Here is a 19,836-nt window from a genome sequence, read left to right as displayed (position 1 = left end):
GCTTATGAGACCCGTGATATATATGAATGAAAAAACTTGATTTCTAGCTCTACCTTTCCCACGGCAACACAACCCCTAGAAAAGACCATAAAAAATTGAAAAAAAAAAAAAAAAAAAAAAGGGCTCAGCCGGGAATTGAACCCGGGACCTCGCACAATGAAGGAGTAATCTCCCGGTGTTACCCGAAGCGCGAATCATACGACTAGACCACTGAGCCGATCATTGAGTAAGAGTCGACTTACTTAGAATGGTTTGAGGAGAGACTATAGTAAACATTTTGTGATAGCAAACATAGCAGAAAAGTGGGTCACTCTTTTAACTGATGATGTGGTGGATTTCTTTTTCTTCACGTTGAATAGAGTAGATCTTAGTTTTTAATTTTGATTTAAAGACAAAGATATAATTTATAAGATTTCTATTTAAAATATATCGGGTATTTAGAATGGCTCTGGTATTAACAGTTCTAGGGACTTTTCTCTTATCCTTACGAGTGACGAATGGCGAATACCCCCAATGCCCGGGAAGTGTATGGCTTAGAGCATTGGCGTCGCAACTGATGGAAGGCTTGCTAAAGAAACTAAAGCGCAAAATTCTGAGATATCACCAGCCTCGATTAAGCCCAGCCTTATATATCGTACATGTGGCGCGCGCCCATAAACCCTCTACAACAAGGCTCAGGTGCAAGCATGTCCATTCGAGAAGGTAATATGTCACATCGAAGATGAGAATGGCGCAGAAAAACCGGTGTATAAAATTCGACCCCCCAGAGCCCGACTATACTGCATGGGACCAACACAAGACAAATCAAGAAGCAGAGGTCTACCACCGAGAGACCGTTTTCCGCATGAAATAGACAAAACATGATAAATCACAAAAAAGAGAAGAAGAGAAAAGATCTAATCCCGGAAAATGACGTGGTCCCGTGAAGGACCCGTCCCGATCCATTTGACGGGGACACCGCCGAGCTCGCGCTCAATGTACTCGATATAGGCGCGGGCGTTGGCCGGCAGATCCTCGTAGCGGGTGACACCCATGGTGTTGGCCTTCCATCCCGGCAGCGTGACATATTCAACCTCGATCTTTTCGACGACATTGGGGTCGGCGGGGAAAGAGCAGGTGGTGCGGGAGCCGTCCGGCAAGCGGTAGGCGACGCCGACCTTGATCTCGTCAAAGTCATCCAGGACATCGAGCTTGGTTAGGTTGAGGGCGGTGTAGTGGTTGATGGCGTGGGAGTAGCGGCACAGCACGAGATCAAGCCAGCCGCAGCGGCGCTTGCGGCCCGTGGTGACGCCGAACTCGCGGCCGACGCTCTGCAGCTTCTCGCCATCGGCATTGAGCTGCTCGCTGGGGAACGGGCCCGATCCCACGCGCGACGTGTACGCCTTCACGACACCGATCACAGACTTGATGCTGGTCGGGTTCAATGCCAGTGCTTGCACGGCACCACCCAGCCCCGTTGATGACGATGTCACGAACGGGTATGTGCCGTGGTCCAGGTCCAGCATCAGCGCATTGGCACCCTCTACCAGCGTGTTAGGAGATTCCTTGTGCTTCTGCAGAAACTCCAGCTGGTCAACGATAAATGGCTTGAGAAGCGTGCGGTATTCCTGCATTTCAAGTGTGAGCTTCTCGCCATAGGTGATGCGATATTAATTCTTCCTTTCATACCTTGAACCGCGTAATCTCCTCCTCGACATCATACGTCAACTCCCCGAACCGTGCCCGGTACGCCGTGTCCAGAGTGCGCAGCTTTCGCTCGAACGTCTCCTCATCCAGAATCTCGCCGACGCGCACACCGCGACGCGCAGCCTTGTCACTGTAGCAGGGCCCAATGCCCTTGCCGGTGGTACCGACCTTGCGGCCTCCGAGACCCTTCTCCTCCAAGCCGTCGACAACGGAGTGTAGATCGAAGCAAACGTGCGCGCGGTCAGAGATGAAGATGCGCTTGCCAGCGGTGGTCAAACCTTTGGACTCGAGGGCGGCCAGCTCCTTGAAGAAGCTGGGGACATGGACGACGGTGCCGGCGCCAATGAGGTTGATGCACTTGGGCGAGATCAGGCCCGAGGGCAAGATGTGGAAGTCATAGGTAACGGAGTCGTGGACAATGGTGTGGCCGGCGTCTAAAAGGACAAAAGTTGGTCAGTGGCTCTGTTCTCGAATTTTGCCCGAATGCAGCATCACCATGGCGCGGTGAGAAAAAAAAAAAAAAAAAAAAAGAGCAGACACGATCAAGATACAAATAAAAAGCAAAAGAATCCAACGTACTGTGGCCGCCCGCCGCTCGACAGCAAAGCGTCGCTTGCTGCGACAGCATATCGGTGATCTTCCCCTTCCCTGCTCGGCATGTTAGCCCTCGTTCTATGGATCCCTCGCTCTTCTCGCTCTCTCCGTTCAAGCCGATTTCAGGGTCCATGCGCACCTTCATCGCCCCATTGGCTACCTAAAACGATGGTCACCATGATCAATGCACACGACCAAGATATTCTCTCGGTCACAAAAGTTAGATGCGATATCGGTCAACAGTCAATTGCGCCCGGTGGTGGGGTGGTTACAAGGTCTAGAGGGGCAGAGTCGAATGGCGGGGCCAAGAGGTCTGTCTAGAAAAAAAGGTCAGTCCCGCAGAGGTTTCTCGCTCAGCAGGGGATAAATCCTACCTGGTGCGGTTTTTCGTAAATGGCACAATTGCAGAAAACCAGGAAATGATCTTTGATCGTCGCCGGTGAGTCAGACAATTTCCACTGCAATTGCGGGTTTGGCAGGTTTGGCGGGGTGGCGGGGCGTGGGTGCCTGAGGCATTTAGGGTAAGGGCTGCGGAGGAAGTCAAATATCAAAAACTATACAAATCACATTGATAAATCCAGTGGAGATTGGATTCAGGATATCTAGGAGATGAGAAACACATCCAGGGTATTCTCCAACACCGCGCCCATCATGCAACCCCCGACAAAGGAGGAGCCCACCGGCATCCTCAACTCATGCTATGCACAAACGCCTGTAGAGAACCAAAACAGCCGAAATAAAATGAAAATAATAATAACCATCGTAGAGCAGGCCCCTTTACACCACCTTCCCGCCATTCCGGATCCATTCGCGCAGACGGCCCAGATCGAAAATGCATTCGCGATGCATCTCACAAGCCACTTCCCAATGCTTTCGGACTTGGATGTCCTCCTCGATGCCGCGCAGGTAGGCGCTGAACCCGCCCTTGCCGCTGCCCGGGACGAGAGACTCATCCTCATTCTCGTCATCAGCTGTGAGGGCCGAGTCATCGTCATCATCGCCGTTGATTTTAAGTCGCGCCGAGTCTCCAACCGCACTGACCCACCCAGGCGCTAGTCCTGTCTCGATCGCCTCCTGGCGAGTATTGAAGTGTAGGAGCATGCGGCGGTTGAAGGCATTCCACTCGTGCATGTACGTGCCCATCGCCGACACGTACCAGTTCCACTTGTCGCGCGAGAGTGTGAGCTGCTGCGAACCCGGGTATACAGGCGCCGGTCTTGGCGCCCAGGGCCGTTTGGGAGGGTTGGGGCATTTGAGTTCTCGAGGACGAATATCCTTTTTCATCGTCTTCTGTTGTTTTGCTTGTGATTCAAACGGAAGCTCCGCCTCAACGTCGCCCAAGTTGTCAATGCCCCCGCTATTGGTAGTGGTGAAGGGTGCAGAATTACGGAGATTATCGAGGTTGAAGAAAGGTGGTCGAGTTTCTGCATTTGCAGCCGTGCTCTCGGTCTGTGAGGGCGGTTGAGATTTGCTCGCTGGCGTATGTGCATCTTGGGCGCCGTGAGAGTTAATGTCAGGATACATCGAGCGATATACATCCTGAGGGGTCTCGTCGAATTTGATCGGGTAGTCAGGCGGCGTGGATAAATCGTCCACATCCATCGACTCGGTGTCTGCTGTCCGGTCGGGTTGGGAAGGGTGCCGCTGCCGCTGCCGTTAACTGTTTCTCGAGCTTCTTCAGCCTCGGTTGCCACGCTCGCCGGCTGTGGAGCACTCCGCACTTTAGCTCCCAGCCTGGTCTGTTTCTTGGGGCTTCGGGACGGCGGGATCTTTGTCGATTGTGAATTGCTGGCGGCTTTCGGATTTGCCCACTGAAGATTATTGAGCTGCTGGATCCACTCGTCTGCGGAAAATTTCGCTTGTGCAAATGGAGTGGGCTGCTGCTGCTGTTGTGGCTGTTTTTGTTGCTGGGGCATGGCACCGAAAGGGTTCAAGTCGGGGGATGCTGCCGGCTGCGACGGCTGTGCTGGGCCATTTTGAGCCGCCGTCCACCCCTGATTCTGCGGAGTAGGCGAGGCCTGGTGTGGCGGTTTGGCTGCCGAGCTCGAGCCTAGAAAGTCGAACTTGTCCAGATGATCTCTCCAATCCTCAGCCGAGAACTTTTTGTGCAGGTCATTGGAGTGACTGCGGCCGAACGCTGTAGTTTGAGGCCGAGCTGTGTGTTGGGCCGTGCCAGTTCTATACATGGCATACGTTAGCCGAACATACATAAATCAATATAGGGCTGTTTCAGGAATAGTTGTACCGAAAAGGGTCATGGGAACTAGATTGCTGATCTGGCCGGTAGGAGGAGCCATTGGGAAAGGCGGCACTATCCGAGTTGTGTCCTTTGGCATCATCACTGTCAGCGGTCAAATCCACGAAAGTATAGCTCTTCCGGGATCCCCGAGAAGAGAAGTAGTGTTGCCGTGGCGGCGATGAAGGCCGAGATTCCTGGCTGCTCGACTGAGTGAAAGGATCCTCACCAGTTCCGGGACTCGAGTAGTCTTGGCGATGGAAGTCGGAGAACTTTTGATGTGGTCGAAGCCGGCTCTTCGGCACAGCTTTTGGTTTGAATTTGCTGCGCCGGCGTACACTCTCTTCTTCGTCGTCCTCCGAATCACTCGAGCTTGTGGATGCGGAGTAGGTTCGGTTTCGTCGATCCTTGGGGCTGGCGCTGCGGTGTCTGTCGGGCTGGGGAGGTACGGGGCTTGGTGGATTCGTACGCGAATTGGGTCGATATGACCCTGAAGGAGTCCGCACGCTTGCTGAACGGCCAAACTCATCGCTCGAGAAGAACGTCCTCTCGCCTCCCGCCTTAGCATACCGACTACTTGCCCGCTCAAATTCCGGAGAAACAAAGGTGGATTCCGGCTCCGCTGGTTTCTTCGCGGTTGGCGGAGGCGCAGCGTCAAAGTAATGGCTGGTCGGCCGATCACTCCGACTGGTATAGGAAGAGGTATTCCGGGCCATGGGCTCGTCTCCTCCCGCGGTTCCCGGGGCAAAGCCCTGTCTTTTCTTGGGAGACTGCGGGGTAGAAGGCTTCTGGGTCCTGTAATTTTCTCGGAAGTATTCAAACGCGGACTTGGGTCGTGCAGACTGCCCAAAGGGCGCATTCTGTCTGGGCGTGGCACCCGGATTAGGGGCTGCGCGCCCAGTCCGAGGATCAAAGTTTTGCCAGCTTCCTGTATTGGAGTTTCTCATTCCCTGGAAGCCCCGGAACGCGTCTGCCCTTGTCTGCGCCTCATCCTGTGGTTTTTGCCATTGTGGCCCTGCACGGGCGTGTGACGCATACCGTTGCGCGCCGGCTGAAGGGCCATTCGTTGAGGGGTTGGGTCGATTTGCAAACGGGGGTTTCGAGTTGGGTGTTTTCGGAGGGCCCGTGGGGGTATAGCTGGTGGGTTGGGCCTTGCGTTGGGTATTCGCTCGAGGGGGGCCATAATTCTTGCCGTAGCCAGCACGTAGGCGATCCGTGTCGTACTTAAGTCGTTGTTGGGGGTCGCTCAGAATTTCATGGGCCGCTTGGATAGCCTGGAATTTGGCAATGAACTCGACCTCTTTCCCGGGGTTCCTGTCGGGGTGGTATTTCAGCGCTAGGGATCCAGATTAGCGGTGCTTTTTCCCCCTTCAGACCTCCCTCGTGGGAAAGGTTCGGCCTCACCTAGTTTTCGGAATTGCTTCTTGATGTCTTCAGCTTCTACGCTGGGCGCCACTCCCAGGTCCGCATAGTAATCCCTTCGGACGTCCGCCTTCACCATGTTGACCCCTTGTTATTGGCTTGTCTATAGGTTTGCGTAGGGCTCAGGGTGCATAATCGATCATCGAGAAAGTAATCGGCGGTTCCACGCATGACCCCAGTATCCAACACGCAGCTCCGAGAAGAATCAAACGGGGATTTAAGAGTCGAGCTGGAGGCAGGGGGGAGACGACGGACAGGCGAAAACAGGATCCGCGCGCAATGTAGTCTCTGAAAGCCGAAGAGAAAGGGATTTGGCAGACAAACTTCCCAAAGAGAACACGGATCGCCACTTCACGTATCAGATGTCTCTCAAAAGGCGGCTCTGCTCACACGACGCGAATCGGAAATTTTGATCTGGCACAAACAAAGCAAAGCCCGTGGGGATTTGCGATGATAGCAAATAGGCCAAATATTTCCCCAGTCAGGAAAAGAAAAGCCAGGTGGGATCGGAAGGAGGAGAGACGGAGATGTCAGGTCTGGATCTGGGAGATCGAAATCGCAGATCGAAGTGGGCAGGCACCTGATGAGGTTGAGATCAGGCAGCTGGGTCCAAGCGCAAATCGCAGGCGAAGCAACCAACCAACAGGAAGAGCCGCTGTCACTAAGTGGGTGGCATCGGAGCCCGGGGGTTTTGCGAGTTGGCTGTGGAGATGCGAAAGGGAAAAAATGCGTGTTTGTTTGGGAGGGGATTGCTGCCCAAGGCCAGCATTTTCTCTACCAGACAACCATACAACCACGCTCGAAAACCAAGAATCAATTGCATCCTGAGAGAAATATCTAAATATTGAATCTCCGTCAAAAACTCATTATTAAGACTGTTTAAAAATGCCCGACTACCGGCATCCAAGGACATCGTCCTCTCCCTAGCAACGTATCAAGTACGAGCCAAGGGCAAGAGATTCTGTGTCTTTTCTTTCCTATTTTCTGTTGGGGCTTGCTAATTATCTATTATCCAGAGAATTAGTACATGTGGTTGATTTGTTGCACCAGACCGTCCAGAGTGACTTGAATATACCTCGGAAGATATATTTGCAAGCCATGACTAACAACTGAACTATATCCCAAACTATTCTCGAATGTCCCCTGAGTTATCAAGCTCTAGCTTTTGTTTATATTTCGCCTATATATACATGACAGGAGCTTGGGGGCGGCTTTGAGTCGAGTCTCTCTCCTAGGCCCCTTCTTAGCGGTGGTGATTGCGACCTCTGTATCCTCTGACCTGACCGTGGACTCCAATTATCCGACCATAGCAGTTGATCTCCTAACCAAAGCCTCCCTAATGAAGGCAGCTGGTCGGTATGCCTGGGCAAAAGGCCCATTTTCGCCTGCGTGTTCGCCGAGACTGTCCATGTCGTATGCTCCATAGGTAATCTCATTTAGGACCCATACTCGTGAACCTGCGGTAACTTCCAATTCGCCAATCCCCAGAACTTTATCCCCCTATCTCCCAGTGGTGCGAGATGTAAACCGCCTTTCGGGAGACCACAGCCACGACAATACAGCCTCAAAGCTGTCCCATTGTGCGTTTGAACGCTTCATTTTCCAACCGACGAAAGAATCCAACTGACAACTCAGTGCCACCATGTCTGCTATCCATTCTCCAAGACAGGGCATGGGTCATTTCGTAATCGAGATATCGAACTAGATCTCCCCCCCACCGACTATCCCACGGGTCGAACATCACACGCTTGGACAATTTCTTTTTATTTCGCTTGCTGAGAGGGCTCGATTCAGGCATAGACAATGACGCACAGGTAGAACAGTTTTGGCCGCATTGCTTGATGCTGTCATCTCGATATCGCAGCAGGTTGTTTGTGCTTTGGCTCGGATTCGGGTTCGAATTTGGATGTGGAGCAGCCACAGCCACCAGAACCATCATACAGAGAGCCCATAGCGGTAGTAATATAGCCCAGGGGCCAGTCGTTATCTTTCTCATAATTCAAGGTGGTCGCGTTAAGGTTCGTAAGCGCAGGAAGAACGGGGAAAGGAGGAGAAGGAGGAGCGAACAGAAGATGATGATTATAATAAGGAGAAACAGGAATAGAAAGAACTTGGAAGTATTTGGTTTCCTACTTGGGTAATTTATTATTCCCGCTGGTAAGACAGGATGAAGGCCACATACTTGATTATTGTAAGATTTTAGTTGAGCACCGGAATCATAAAGATCTACAAGATAATAATCTGATCTCAAACACAGTGAAATATACTGGATGAGGATGACGGACAGATGTGGATCCTGTCGAAGACATAAATGACCCCCACAGAATCGATTAGGTTAAAGTTGAGTCCTGCTCTTTTAGATAGTGTATTGCTCCCCTTTCTAGTAGTGTCTTCCTTACTGATCGATTTGATGATGGTTGAAATAGTTAGTGGCTGATAGCAACGTTCTTCCTTGGAAGTACATAGCTTATATTTGATTCATACATCTTAACTACTTCCAAATTTCTAGCAAGTTGGAATATATTAAGCATCTCTTGCTCCAGGTAATCTTAAGATAAGTTTAGCCTAAATTTGATGTATCAATGGTATCTAAATATCCAAAGGATCAAGAATGTGCAGGAAAAAGCAGGCTGGTCACCTTCACAAGAACAATATGTATAACTTCCCTGTTTTTTTTTTTGCACATACAGTCCTTGTGACTATACAGCCCCAAGAAAACAAAGAGACCAGAGTAGCAGAGGTTGTGACAGTAGAACAATGAAAGAGACAGGGGGAATGGGCATAGACGAAAGCAGAAGAAAAGGAACACCGCTGAAAAAAAAAGAAAGGAAAAGATTTCAATCATCCCCAGAAGCACCCGTCCCAGACCCACCAAAGAAATACCCCTCCAAGATATCATAATTCGGATTCTCACTCCAATCATGCTGAAAGTCCACTGCCATCCCAAACCCCAGATCAATACCCACATTCTGGCCGAGATTATGGCCAAGCGAGGGCATGGACATCAGGTTATTGTAGTCCGGGGTATTAGCGTCCGCCTCCACACCAGCCTGGTTGTCTGCGTTGCCAGACCCAAAGTCCAGGAAATCAAGGCTAATTCCAGACTGGGAGGGGTCCTGGTGGTCCGCAGAGGAGGGGTGAGCGGCATGGGGTTCACTGCTAGAGGGAGGAGCCACGCTGCCTGGGGATCCAGGTTGTTGCGGCGAGTTCGAGTAGTAGAATTGCGGTGGGGCCGGCGGGGACCCCGGGTTTTCGTATTTGAGGAAGTACTCCATGGACGGATCATGTTGCACATACGGTTGAGAGGCACCGTCGGTAGAGAAGCCGGGCGGCACGGATTCTGGGTGATCTGGTCGAACCGGGAAGGATGGTGCTCCGGGTCTGTTGTCGGTGCGCGAGCGGTCGGCTAATGGGGCACTGTCGCTGAAGAGGTCTGCCAAGTTCATGTCGAATCTGGGGACTGGGCGAGAAGATCGGGTTTGAGTTGCCCGTCGCACTTGGCCTTGTCCTGCGCGCTGGCGTTGGTCCATCTGGTGCTGTCGTCCCCGGCCGGAATGCAATGCACCGCCGGCGTGTGATGCGGCGTTTATACGGCTCACGTCTACCTGAGATCCAAAGCCAGTGGTGGACAGACACATTTGGACTGTAGCTTTGCTCATGCGCTCGAACGCATCTCGACATGCCTCGGCGGGTGGACATTTGTGCATCAAGTCACCCAGAACGGACGTTGCAGCCAGAACAGTAAAGTCTACCTCGTCGAGGGTCTAGTAAGAGAAAGAATGAGCACCGGGCTGGAAAAACGAAGGAGGAATACGTACCAGGCGGCTTCGAACCAGGGGCGAGTGCCAAATAGCATATAAGAAAGAGATTCCTAACGCGCGAGATTAGTGACAAGCCCTCGAAAAGAAGGAAAAAGAGCGCACGCATACCGGCCATGAAAATATGGTGTGTTGCAAGATAGGTATAGTTCACCAACCGCACCCGGTGCAGCTGTCGATAGATCCGGATGACCTTCTGGCCCGCCTCAGCCACATTGAGATACACATGGTCCTCCTCGTCACCTTCATCAAAATTAGAGAAAGATGGACTCGAAACATCATCCGCGGGGGTCAGTTCTCCGGCCAGCTCCGCAGGCACAGTCAAGCTTTGCTGGTACAGCAAGATAATCGCTTGCCAGTAATTCAACTCGAGCAATTCGATCGAGAACCGCACCCCCGTTTCAAGACGCGTTGGGGCGGTATCTTGCCACTCGACCAAACGACGATGCACATCATGGCGCCACGAGCGGAACGAGTCAAAGCCCTGAAGGAAAGGCGAAGCAAGTTCGGCATGGGGCAGAACCGCGGTACTATTTGAGGCCCGTCTTCGGATGGCGCGCGCCTGCTGATACTGGAGGACATCGTGGATCTCAGACTGAAGTAGACGCAGCTTGAAGTAGTGGAATGCAACATGTTTATAGGTCGGCGCGCCATCAGGTGGCGTCAACAGACCCGACTTGGTGATGTACTTGTCGTCTGTCATGGACGGGAATTCGGTGCTGATGGCCTGGTCGCTGATGCCGAAGGGTCGTCCGACACAGGTAGCGACGAGACGGTCGAAGCTGTAGACACACCACCACAAGCGACGACGCAGATCGCGCACCCATTCCCTGCGTCCTCGTTCGCGAGCGTCGATGCGTGATTGGGCCTGATTACCGTCCTTTGAGGCAGAGTCAATACCCATTCCATCTTCATAGTGCAACCCAAGATCAACGGCCAAGCGCATGGCCACTCCGACAATATACCAAAGACCTGGCGCAACAGGTCGCAGCAAAGCAAAGCTGGCCAGAAGGAGAACTGCCTGCAGTTCTTCCAACCCGCCAAAGCCCTCGCTCGAAGACGAACCCAGGAATGTTTCCAAATGAACAATTGCAGATGCATGGTACTCCTCCGGTTGATACTGATGGCTGGAAAGCCGAGGCCTCTTGGTCGTAGAAGAGGAGCGATCACGGCTAGTCCGGTTTTCGTCATCCGAGCTTTGGGGCTTATCTTCAAAAATGATTCCAGCGCCAATAGCAAACACGATATTGAGAATGTAAAGCGCGCGGGGAGAACGGTTCTTCTCATCCAGCAAATACGTGCGATCCAACAGCTCCATGAAGTCCCCGCGGTGGAGAATAGGCATCTGGGGGTTGGCGTGTTCAAAATAGAGATCAACCAGCCGTTCGGCCAGCTCGCGGTCCGGAAAAGTAGCTCGCTTCATCATCGGTCGTGTCTGTAACCCAAAGAACGAATCGCGCATCGTACTCCCACCGGTCCCGCCAGCAGTCTGAGGCAGCCGTTCGCTCGGACGAATCGGGGCGCGCTCGGGCATATTCCCGGGCAGCGAGCTCCTGACCGCAGCAAAGACTACGCGGGCGAAGGAGATCCCCGACGTCGACCCGAGATACCGGGGATCGGAGGTGCCCTGGACAGAAACCATGCCAATATTTGAGACGAGGTTGTGCAGCCGCCAATTATCCTCATTGGCGGGGTCGCGATCCCCGTCCGCATCACGACCCAGCTCCGCGTCCACTGTCTGGATGGAACGGCCGGTCTCATCGTTTTTATCCGCAGCTGAACCCTCGGCCGGCTGGACATCAGGACCGGACTGCGCGAGCGGCAGCTCGCCCTCGGTCTCTACTTTAACGGTCTCATCTTCGTCAAAGGCGACGGCTTTCTTGAATTCGATATTGTGGTCGGCCAACTGCTTTTCCAGGTGGGCGACGCGGGTCTCCAGGAAATAGACATAGCTGCGCGGGATCTCGCGTCGGGTGATGGGGTCGTACCCGACGCAGCGGACCCCCGCCTTCTCACAGGATTGGCAGCGGGGGAGGCGCTGGTCGCAGCGATTCTTGCGCAGACGACACCGGTTGCAGGCCGAGACATTGCGAAATGAGGACGAGGCGGTAGAGTGGGCGGGAGAGGCGGAGGGAATGGCAGTTGGGGCAGAGGCTTTGGCGGCCGCGGGGTCGGCATGTGTTGGGGGCGTGGAGCTGGAAGGGTGCGGCCTCTTCTTCCCGGAAGAGAGCGGCGAGAGAGGCGAGGGCGGGTTAGGCATTGTGAGAAACGAATGGTGAGAGTCGCGGGCATGCGATCATCTCTTGACGGTGGAGAGGTGCGGAGATCGCGATCGGGAACAGCGGCTTAATCCCCCGGACCGGATCAGCATTCATGATAGACCTGGCGAGAACAGTTTAGGGAGTTGGAAGGGGTGGTCTGTTGTCGGGCACAGCGCGGAAGAGGGGATTTTTCGGCCCTTTGCGATTCGATTCCCAGAGAACGATTGGAAGGGAAAAAGGAGGCCGGGGCACAAGGTGGGTGGGTGTGTGTGTGTGTGGTTTTGCGCGACCCGATGTGATCTCCGAGTGCACTCGACGGAGGGAGATTATCCTCCGAGTTCTGGGAAATGACTTGATGTTTGTGAGCGCAATTCGCGCCTGGCAAGAAAAACGATCTCAGCGATGGGCGAGAGAGAGAGAGAGAGGGAGATAGGGCAAGTGGCCAGTCGGAAACTAAGTTGCCCTCGGGAACGGGGGAGATACTCGGCTCACTCGGTTCCCCAGATTTTGGAAACGGGAAGGCTACGGCGACTAGCGATATGGTCCGAATTCCATGGCGATTCGTCTCTTGAGAGAGAATCCTTCATCGTTATTGTTGCTCGCATTTTCGACGATGCCATTACCGAGTGGGCCACTGTAATCTGGGGAGTGGGTGTCATTGGTGGGGGTGATAAATTGACAGCGGAAGGATGAGATGAGAGGGGGAAGTATAAGGGAGCTATATAGCACTGCAGAGCACGCCCCATCATATGATGCCATGGGCAGGTGCATAATACTATACGCTAATATGCTAATAGATTAATACACTAATTGTCACTTCCAGTGGATCCCTTGGCTGGCATAGACCCGAGCCTCAATTTAGGGACAAGACATGTGGGCCCTGAAGTATAAGTAGAGTCGAAGACTCGATTCATTGCTTTAACCTGAATGAGCCAGGCTCACAAGTCTATCGGGACAAAGTCCAAGATTGATATTGCAATAACACGCGAATTGATATAGAAAATCACAAAATACCTCCCAGATGCACGTGAGTATGATCATAATGTAGCCCGTCAATGCTCCCAATGATGAATGATGAGAGGAAAAGAAAGAGAAAAAGAGAGACCCAAGGTTGATGCTTTTTGCACAAGCAGCCACTCTATCATTGCGCCAGTTCCCGGTCTCAATAGAAAGAAAAGAGAAAAGAGAAAAGAGAAGCAAAGGAAAAAAGAAAAAAAAAGTCATGAGAAAAAAAAATGAGGTATCATAGCCGAAGCGAAAGACAAGTCCCATAGGATAATCATCCACAAGAGAGTCCCTTCCAGAAGGACAAAAGAAAAGAAGTAGGAAAAAGAAAAGGCGAGAACGAATGTCCACATCCCTAGATGCCACGTTCGAAAGGTGAATCCTTCTCGGACTTGACCAAGTCCTCGACCGTAGTCAAGTCCAAGTGCGAGATAGAATAGTCGTGGTCAATGCTGGAGCGCAGAGAGAGGAGTCGCTCCTCCTCTTCAGGGGAGAGATGGCGGTGTCTTGAGGAGCAAACTGGTCAGAAAGCACCTCACACTTGATCTCGGACTCGTTGATTTCAGGCTTCGTCTTTTGAAATCGCTCAGGCTCGGACGACTCCTCCATCCAGAAACTCTCGATAGCCCCGATCACACAGACAAGACCACAGGCCCACCAGGCAAGCACGGAATACCCGCTCTCAAGCCCCTTGGAGTGCAGCAGGCCCGTGATAGTCGGACCAAAGGCACGGCTGAGGCTCGCGGTAGACGCAGCAGCGCCATTGATGGAACCCAGCACCTTGGACGAGGGGGCGGCGTTGGCCAGCAGGATGGCCGTGGCGGGGAAGGCGATGACATGGAAGGTGATTTTGCTGATCAGAGCAACATACACGGCCAGCGTCTGGAGTTTAGCCGGCAGAAGAATGAGGTAGGGCACCAGCAAATACAGCGGCGGCCAGACCAGTAGGACGAAGCGGAAAGTGCGGAGCGTGCCGAAATGCTTGACGACAAACGGGAAGAGCCAGAGCTGGGCGATCATGGAATACACTCCCTGAACGGCCAGCATGAACCCGATAGTCTTGGTTGCCAGCCCCAAGCCGCCAGTGAACTTGAGCGGCAGCACGGCCGGGTCCTCGGATTTGGGGGTGCTCAAGAACACGGGCATCAGCTGATCAAACGACACGCTATGGCTGCAAAGTGAGGTCAGTTAGTTTGCGCAAAGCAAAACAAGTGGCGTTGCGGGGCCAACTCACTATGCCAGAATGCCGTAAGCAATGATGTTGAAGATGACTTGGCGCGTGAACGCCTTGGGCGTGGCGCTCTTCTGCCCCTCCAGGTCGGCATCCGGGGATCCGACATCTGCGGGGCGTAAACAAGGCGACGACTCGGCGCTTCCATATTCAGGCGGCTGATCATAGAAGTATTTCTCGTGGACGTCGGAATCGTCGGGAAGCTGGACGCGAGAACCCCAGCACAAACTCACCAACCAGTGGCCGAGCTCGAGACCGGGGTCCCGGCGATGTTTCTTCTCTGGGTGAGTTTCCTCAAGGAACAAGAAACCGACGACAATGCCACAAACCAGCACGACGATGCAGACGAGGTTGGGCAGCAGAAACGGGAAGCGGTCCAGCAGAGTGTTGCGCTGGAATAGCCACGGGTAGTTGTCGCAGGGCTGGGCCAAAGCGCCGCCCATCGCCGGCCCAATAATCGAGCCCAAGCACCACACAAACGGCATGATTGAGTACGCCCGCGGCTGGTGCTCCTTGACAGTCACGATCTCCGCGACGGTGGTTTGCAGCACGCCGATGTTGCCGTTCAACAGGCCGCCCAGCGCGCGCGCAATCATCGCCGTGGCCAGGTTGGGCGCAAACCCAAACACAACCATGCTAATGGCTGTTCCCACCAGGCCCATGATGAGCACGGGCTTGCGTCCGATTCTGTCACTCATGCGACCCCAGAACATGCCCGCCGAGAACTCGGCAAAGGTGAATGACGAAGTGATCATTCCGGCGTACAGCGCGATCTTACGGTCATTGTCTGTCACATGGAATGACTCGACCATGTGATAGACGTAGGGAAATATCGACATGAAAGCAATTGGCTCACAGATGCGGCAGAGCGCTGGAGAATGTTAGTTCGGAGTATTCATGCTCACACGTCGTGGCCAGATATCTTCATAGTTCGCAAAAGTACCCACACTTACCTAAAACAAACAATTGCCGGACTGGAAAGGCAGACCAATCTTCGCCAGCGCCATTGCGCTGCCGCCGGCCCTGGAAACAGGACGGGCGTTGAAACATCTTCACAAGCGCAATGAAAAGCGAGGAAATTCTTCCAGAAAGATGGAGTAAATAGGTGGGAGAGAAAGGGAAAAAAAAACCCCCGCTTCCCTCCAGAGGAGAACCAAGAAAGGGTTAGATAAAAAAAATAGATAGAATAAAAAAAAAAGTACCGACGCAATTGTTCTTTTTGTTATTCCCCTTAATTTCCCCAGGTTAATCTCCTGCGAGGTGAAAGGGGAGAGAAAGAATGCGCTTGAAGTGTGGAGGCTGGTTGTATAAGCGGAGCAAGGAGCGATTTTGGGGAGTTGTTTTAGGGCTTCAGCATTGCTCCCCCTGCGGTGGAAATTCTATCGGGGATCCGATAAGGTAGGGTGGAAGATCTTCGGGGTCCCAGGAGACTTTGAGACAGCTGCAAGGGGGGAAAGAGAGGTTTCCCTGACGCAACCACCGTCTCTTTAAGAGACAGACGAGGGGGGAAACCCGGAGGGTTAAAAGATCAAAATCCAGGAAACCCAGAGAAAGTTTGTCTGGGAATACTGCGAGATCGACAGGCCAAATTGCCAGATGTGCAAGTCGAGGTGATGGAGGAAGGGTGGTATTCAAGAATGGGAAAGGGATCTATGAAGAATCCCCAAAGAGTATAGAGAGGGGAGGGAGAGGGAGAAGAGAAGAGGACTAAGAAGTATAATTGCGAGAGAAGAGAGGAAGAAATGGAGATCATTTCAAGAAAGAAAAAAGCAGAGGGGGAAGGGAAGCTGTTATAATAATTATTAAATATAGAGGTTGACAGTGGATAGCTCCATCTATAGAATTAGATGTGATCAGGCGGCAAAAGAGCTCGAAACGTCAACCGTTCACTTTGGGCCATATTTCGGTTACAGCTGTACAGACAGGATGCGGATGGCAGCAAACATGTTGGATCAGGATAAAGACGGTGGGGCTGATTATTATTTTTTTTTTTTGATTTTTTGATTTTTTTGATTTTCCATTGATTAAATTCTGATATTATGATTTGGGTGATTTTCTCCCATGAACGCGCTGTGTAATTCCCAATCAACAGGGCAGATCGGGGCCATCCCAGTGGCCCCGGAAATGGGATCGGTCTGTATCGAAAAGAAAAAAAGCCGATTCAGAAATTACACGTAGAAAAAGAGAGAGAAAAAGAAATAGAAAAAGAACTGTTTAACAGGGGGCAAAAAGACAGACCCTGGAGGCAAGGAAAGGGGGTGGAGCCAATGGCAAATGGGGAATCGAAGGTAGGGCTTCATCGTCATCGCCCTTTTTGAATTTTTATTTTTTATACATTTTTTTTTTGTATGCTGACCCTTGTGAGTATTTTTGTTATTTGATACAACGGGGGAACTATCAATTTATTCCGAAAAGTGAAATTCAAGTGGGAAACCACCCGAGGGGGGTGGGTGAATCCAGGATCAATCAGATCAGATCAAAGGGGATTTACCTAGGAAAGGGAGAGAGAAAAATGATTATAATTGTAATTATATTAATAAATGGAAAAATAGTCAAAGTTTTGTGATTCGACAGATCCACAATTCCTCCCCCCCCCCCCAAAGATCTGGTCAGAAAACAGTAAAAAAGAGTGTGAGTGATACTTTGCCCTTTCGCCCTTAGTCGGGTACGCCGTACTTTGATGGATCATCGATACACCCAGGGGGGCCCACAGGCCCTGAGCCCCGGGCTCCCGGGGAAGAGCTGTAGGGAGGGGCCCCCTAAAAAAGTACGCTAAAAAAAATACTCTCCCGTATGTTCCGTAAGGCATGATCGGCCGACACGCTTTTTTTCATTTTTCTTATCCTTTTCTTTTTGGCCCGAAACTCTGGGTTTAGTGTGAGTTAGTGAGATGATAGATCTCAAGGTACCCATGGATGTCTCCCTGTCTTCCCGAAGAACAAAGAGCTTAGGAAAAGGATTCGGAGAAATGATGGTTTTGAAAAAAAAAAAAATTCTTTTTTTGCTAATATTGTTTCTTCTCTTTCTCTTTCTTTTTTGATACCTACAGTATTTAATCATTGTGTCAACTCTTGCCATCCCCCTCTGATCTGCGATCCACCCGACTGGATGCTCGGAATTCTGGGAATACCCAGCCGAGTGGGTAAGGAAAATCAACAGAGAGAGAGAGACGGGACAAGACAGAACTTAGTTTCACTTAGTTCCTTGAGGATCGCCTTCCCCGAAGACTCTTGACCGAACCGGCTGATTGGGGCCCGGCAAAGGCGAAAGTGGTGGAACCCTCGCCCCTCTATCCCCATTGGGATGTCATCCATGAATGTCCGGAAGTATATCGTTATGACCACGATGCCCTTAATCAACCAGCAACAAGGACAGGGCGTGTGTTTCGCATTGATTCGAGCGGAAGAATGCGGTGTAGTCGAGGGCCAAGGTTGGGCATTGCAGAATATAGTTGGACTTTTCTTTTTACCTTTTTTACCTTTTTCCCCCTCTCTTTTCTTTTCTTTTTCTTGCATACGAAACCGTTGAGAGGTTTATCTCTCTAGGCTAGCCCCCACTATATTGGTAACTTGGAGTCAATCCCCTGACGCAAGAGAGAAATGGGCTCACGATTGTACCCAAAGCCGCGGGTCGGGTAGCGCGTTCTCTGATACTTCCTTCGCAACCCCAGTGGGTACCGTGAGAGAGGGTAAAGGGATCCATCAGCCAGCACGCATGGCAACAACGACTGATTATTGGGGGGTTTTCAGCCTCTCGGTGAGAAAAGGAGAGCTATTGAATTGGGTCGGGGAGAATTGTCCGAAAGAAAAAGAAAAAAAGAAGGGGACGATCGTCCTGTCAACCGGTAGGGTAATTTACTAATGTCGGTATGTAATAAAAAGAAGAAAAAAAAAAAAAAAAAGAGAGAGGAGACACCATTTGACTCGTTAGTTTCTTGCGTGATCTTCTCGAAAATCCCAGAGAAAAGTATCAGCTGAGCCTGTCACAAATTCACCAACATTTGCGAGCCTCCATTTGGGGTGTCTCGAGGGTAAAACAAGCTGATATTCGCCGCCCCCCCCCTTTTTTTGGATATAAATATAGAGATAAACATGAAATCGTCTGCCAATATTGAGAATGCCTGATATACCTAAAACAGGAGATCTGGCTGATTCAGACAATTATTAGGTGACTCCATGGAAAAGTCGGTAAAGTGCCGACCCAGCAGAAGGGGCCAACGCGGAGACCCAAGGGGCAGGGAAACCTTCTGGATTATTGTATCGAATACAATGTATATATAACAATACACCCTGAACAGTGAGTACTGGAGCCACGCGAGTCTGGGGCATTTGGAAATGCCGGTGAGAGCCCCAGTAAATCAGGCTGTCAAGGAGAGAACTCGACGTCATTGTGCCGAGGCACTAAAACGGTAGTGGCTTGAGTTTCTCAGGGGAGAGAAAAAAAGAAAGAAAGAAATTTGTACTGTGACCAGGATAGGATGTTCCAGGGAGTCGAGTTGAGTAACGGTGTGTAGAACAGAGTTATCGGTCAATGTAACCGGGAACCACGGGGTGGCTTCGAGGATCCGGAGCAAACATTGTCTTTTTTTTATATATATAGAATTTACTCTATTGGATTTTTAGAAAGGGATTCACTCATGATGAGCCAATGCAGGCAGTTTCTGTCAAACAGGGTGCGTATATTGACAAATCCTTCTATGCACGCAATGCATGGAAATATTATACCCTGCATTTAGAGCAGGGGGCAGGAATCTCCCACGATGGTAGCTATACAAACCGAACCATCAAGGGTACTAGATTCATGAGCCAGGGGGAAAGAAACTGATTTGACGTGATTGACTCGGCAATCTAGCGGTGACGCCTATCACCATACAATGGCATGCATCACGCGACAATACTCCCATCGTGTCAGCCTCGAAAGCCATTCGGACTGTTCGGAGGATCGGGGTGAAGCACCGCTCGGCTCTAGTGAAAAAGCCGATGCCATCCGTGTCGATCATGTAAGCTTGATTTCAAATTTGTCTTCGAGAGTTTGCGGAAGCAAATCCTGGCAAAACCCTGGTCAGAACCAGCTTGTGGCCAGTAAGAAACATAGTTGCAAGCTGTTGGTTTGGAGCGGTGAGCCGCTTGGCTGCAGCTGGTCTTTTAGTTTGTGTCGAACAATGCTCTCTTGCAATCTGCAGGACTCGAAAGAAAATTAATCCATAAAATAATAAAATAGAAAGAAAATACTCGAATGACTGGACGGAACAACCCCGATTTGCGTCTGCACCGCCGGTAACCCGGATCGATATTCAGACATCAGCTGGCTTCAAAAGACGGTGAGAAGGGGTGTACAACTCAACTCGGCCAAATCACGTCACCCCAATATTGTCCTGTAATTTTTTAGATGAGTTCATACTCCTTCTTCACCTTGCCAATGGCATTCTTGAATATTGCCCAAGGATCTTCCCTACATTCCTCCATAGACTCTATCTGCATTGTTCACAACTACTCCCAAGTCTCCCTTTCTTGAAGCAACTGCTAGCAAGGGGGGCTCCTCCAGTCTCTGACTTGGCCAGTATCTAGAAACCAAATCTTGCTT

At 51.4% G+C, this 19,836-nt stretch overlaps 5 protein-coding genes across 5 annotated transcripts; all 5 read right to left on the bottom strand.

The window, feature by feature from the left end:
- Positions 1-896: 896 nt before the first annotated feature.
- NUU61_006115 (adenylosuccinate synthetase) lies at positions 897-1,613 on the bottom strand (the record flags this gene model as incomplete). The annotated part of the gene is made up of 1 exon (XM_056656643.1): positions 897-1,613. One exon carries the CDS (start codon positions 1,611-1,613, stop codon positions 897-899), a length of 717 nt encoding a protein of 238 aa, XP_056509443.1.
- A 49-nt stretch (positions 1,614-1,662) lies between these two features.
- Positions 1,663-2,425, bottom strand: NUU61_006114 (uncharacterized protein; the record flags this gene model as incomplete). The annotated part of the gene is made up of 2 exons (XM_056656642.1): positions 1,663-2,120; positions 2,266-2,425. 2 exons carry the CDS (start codon positions 2,423-2,425, stop codon positions 1,663-1,665), a joined length of 618 nt encoding a protein of 205 aa, XP_056509442.1.
- A 632-nt stretch (positions 2,426-3,057) lies between these two features.
- On the bottom strand, positions 3,058-6,017 carry NUU61_006113 (uncharacterized protein; the record flags this gene model as incomplete). Its single annotated transcript, XM_056656641.1, has 4 exons — positions 3,058-3,924; positions 3,975-4,458; positions 4,526-5,852; positions 5,921-6,017. The coding sequence occupies 4 exons, from the start codon at positions 6,015-6,017 to the stop codon at positions 3,058-3,060; spliced, it is 2,775 nt and encodes a 924-aa protein (XP_056509441.1).
- A 2,758-nt stretch (positions 6,018-8,775) lies between these two features.
- On the bottom strand, positions 8,776-12,016 carry NUU61_006112 (Zn(II)2Cys6 transcription factor; the record flags this gene model as incomplete). The annotated part of the gene is made up of 3 exons (XM_056656640.1): positions 8,776-9,702; positions 9,757-9,809; positions 9,868-12,016. The coding sequence occupies 3 exons, from the start codon at positions 12,014-12,016 to the stop codon at positions 8,776-8,778; spliced, it is 3,129 nt and encodes a 1,042-aa protein (XP_056509440.1).
- A 1,420-nt stretch (positions 12,017-13,436) lies between these two features.
- On the bottom strand, positions 13,437-15,303 carry NUU61_006111 (MFS transporter; the record flags this gene model as incomplete). Its single annotated transcript, XM_056656639.1, has 3 exons — positions 13,437-14,193; positions 14,257-15,124; positions 15,207-15,303. 3 exons carry the CDS (start codon positions 15,301-15,303, stop codon positions 13,437-13,439), a joined length of 1,722 nt encoding a protein of 573 aa, XP_056509439.1.
- Between the last annotated feature and the right edge of the window lie 4,533 nt (positions 15,304-19,836).

Source organism: Penicillium alfredii (assembly GCF_028826965.1).
Source record: "Penicillium alfredii strain IBT 34128 chromosome Unknown utg000009l_segment0_segment0, whole genome shotgun sequence".
Taxonomy (NCBI): domain Eukaryota; kingdom Fungi; phylum Ascomycota; class Eurotiomycetes; order Eurotiales; family Aspergillaceae; genus Penicillium; species Penicillium alfredii.
The sequence above is the reverse complement of the archived record's forward strand: the minus strand, read 5'-3'. Positions and strand labels throughout refer to the sequence as shown.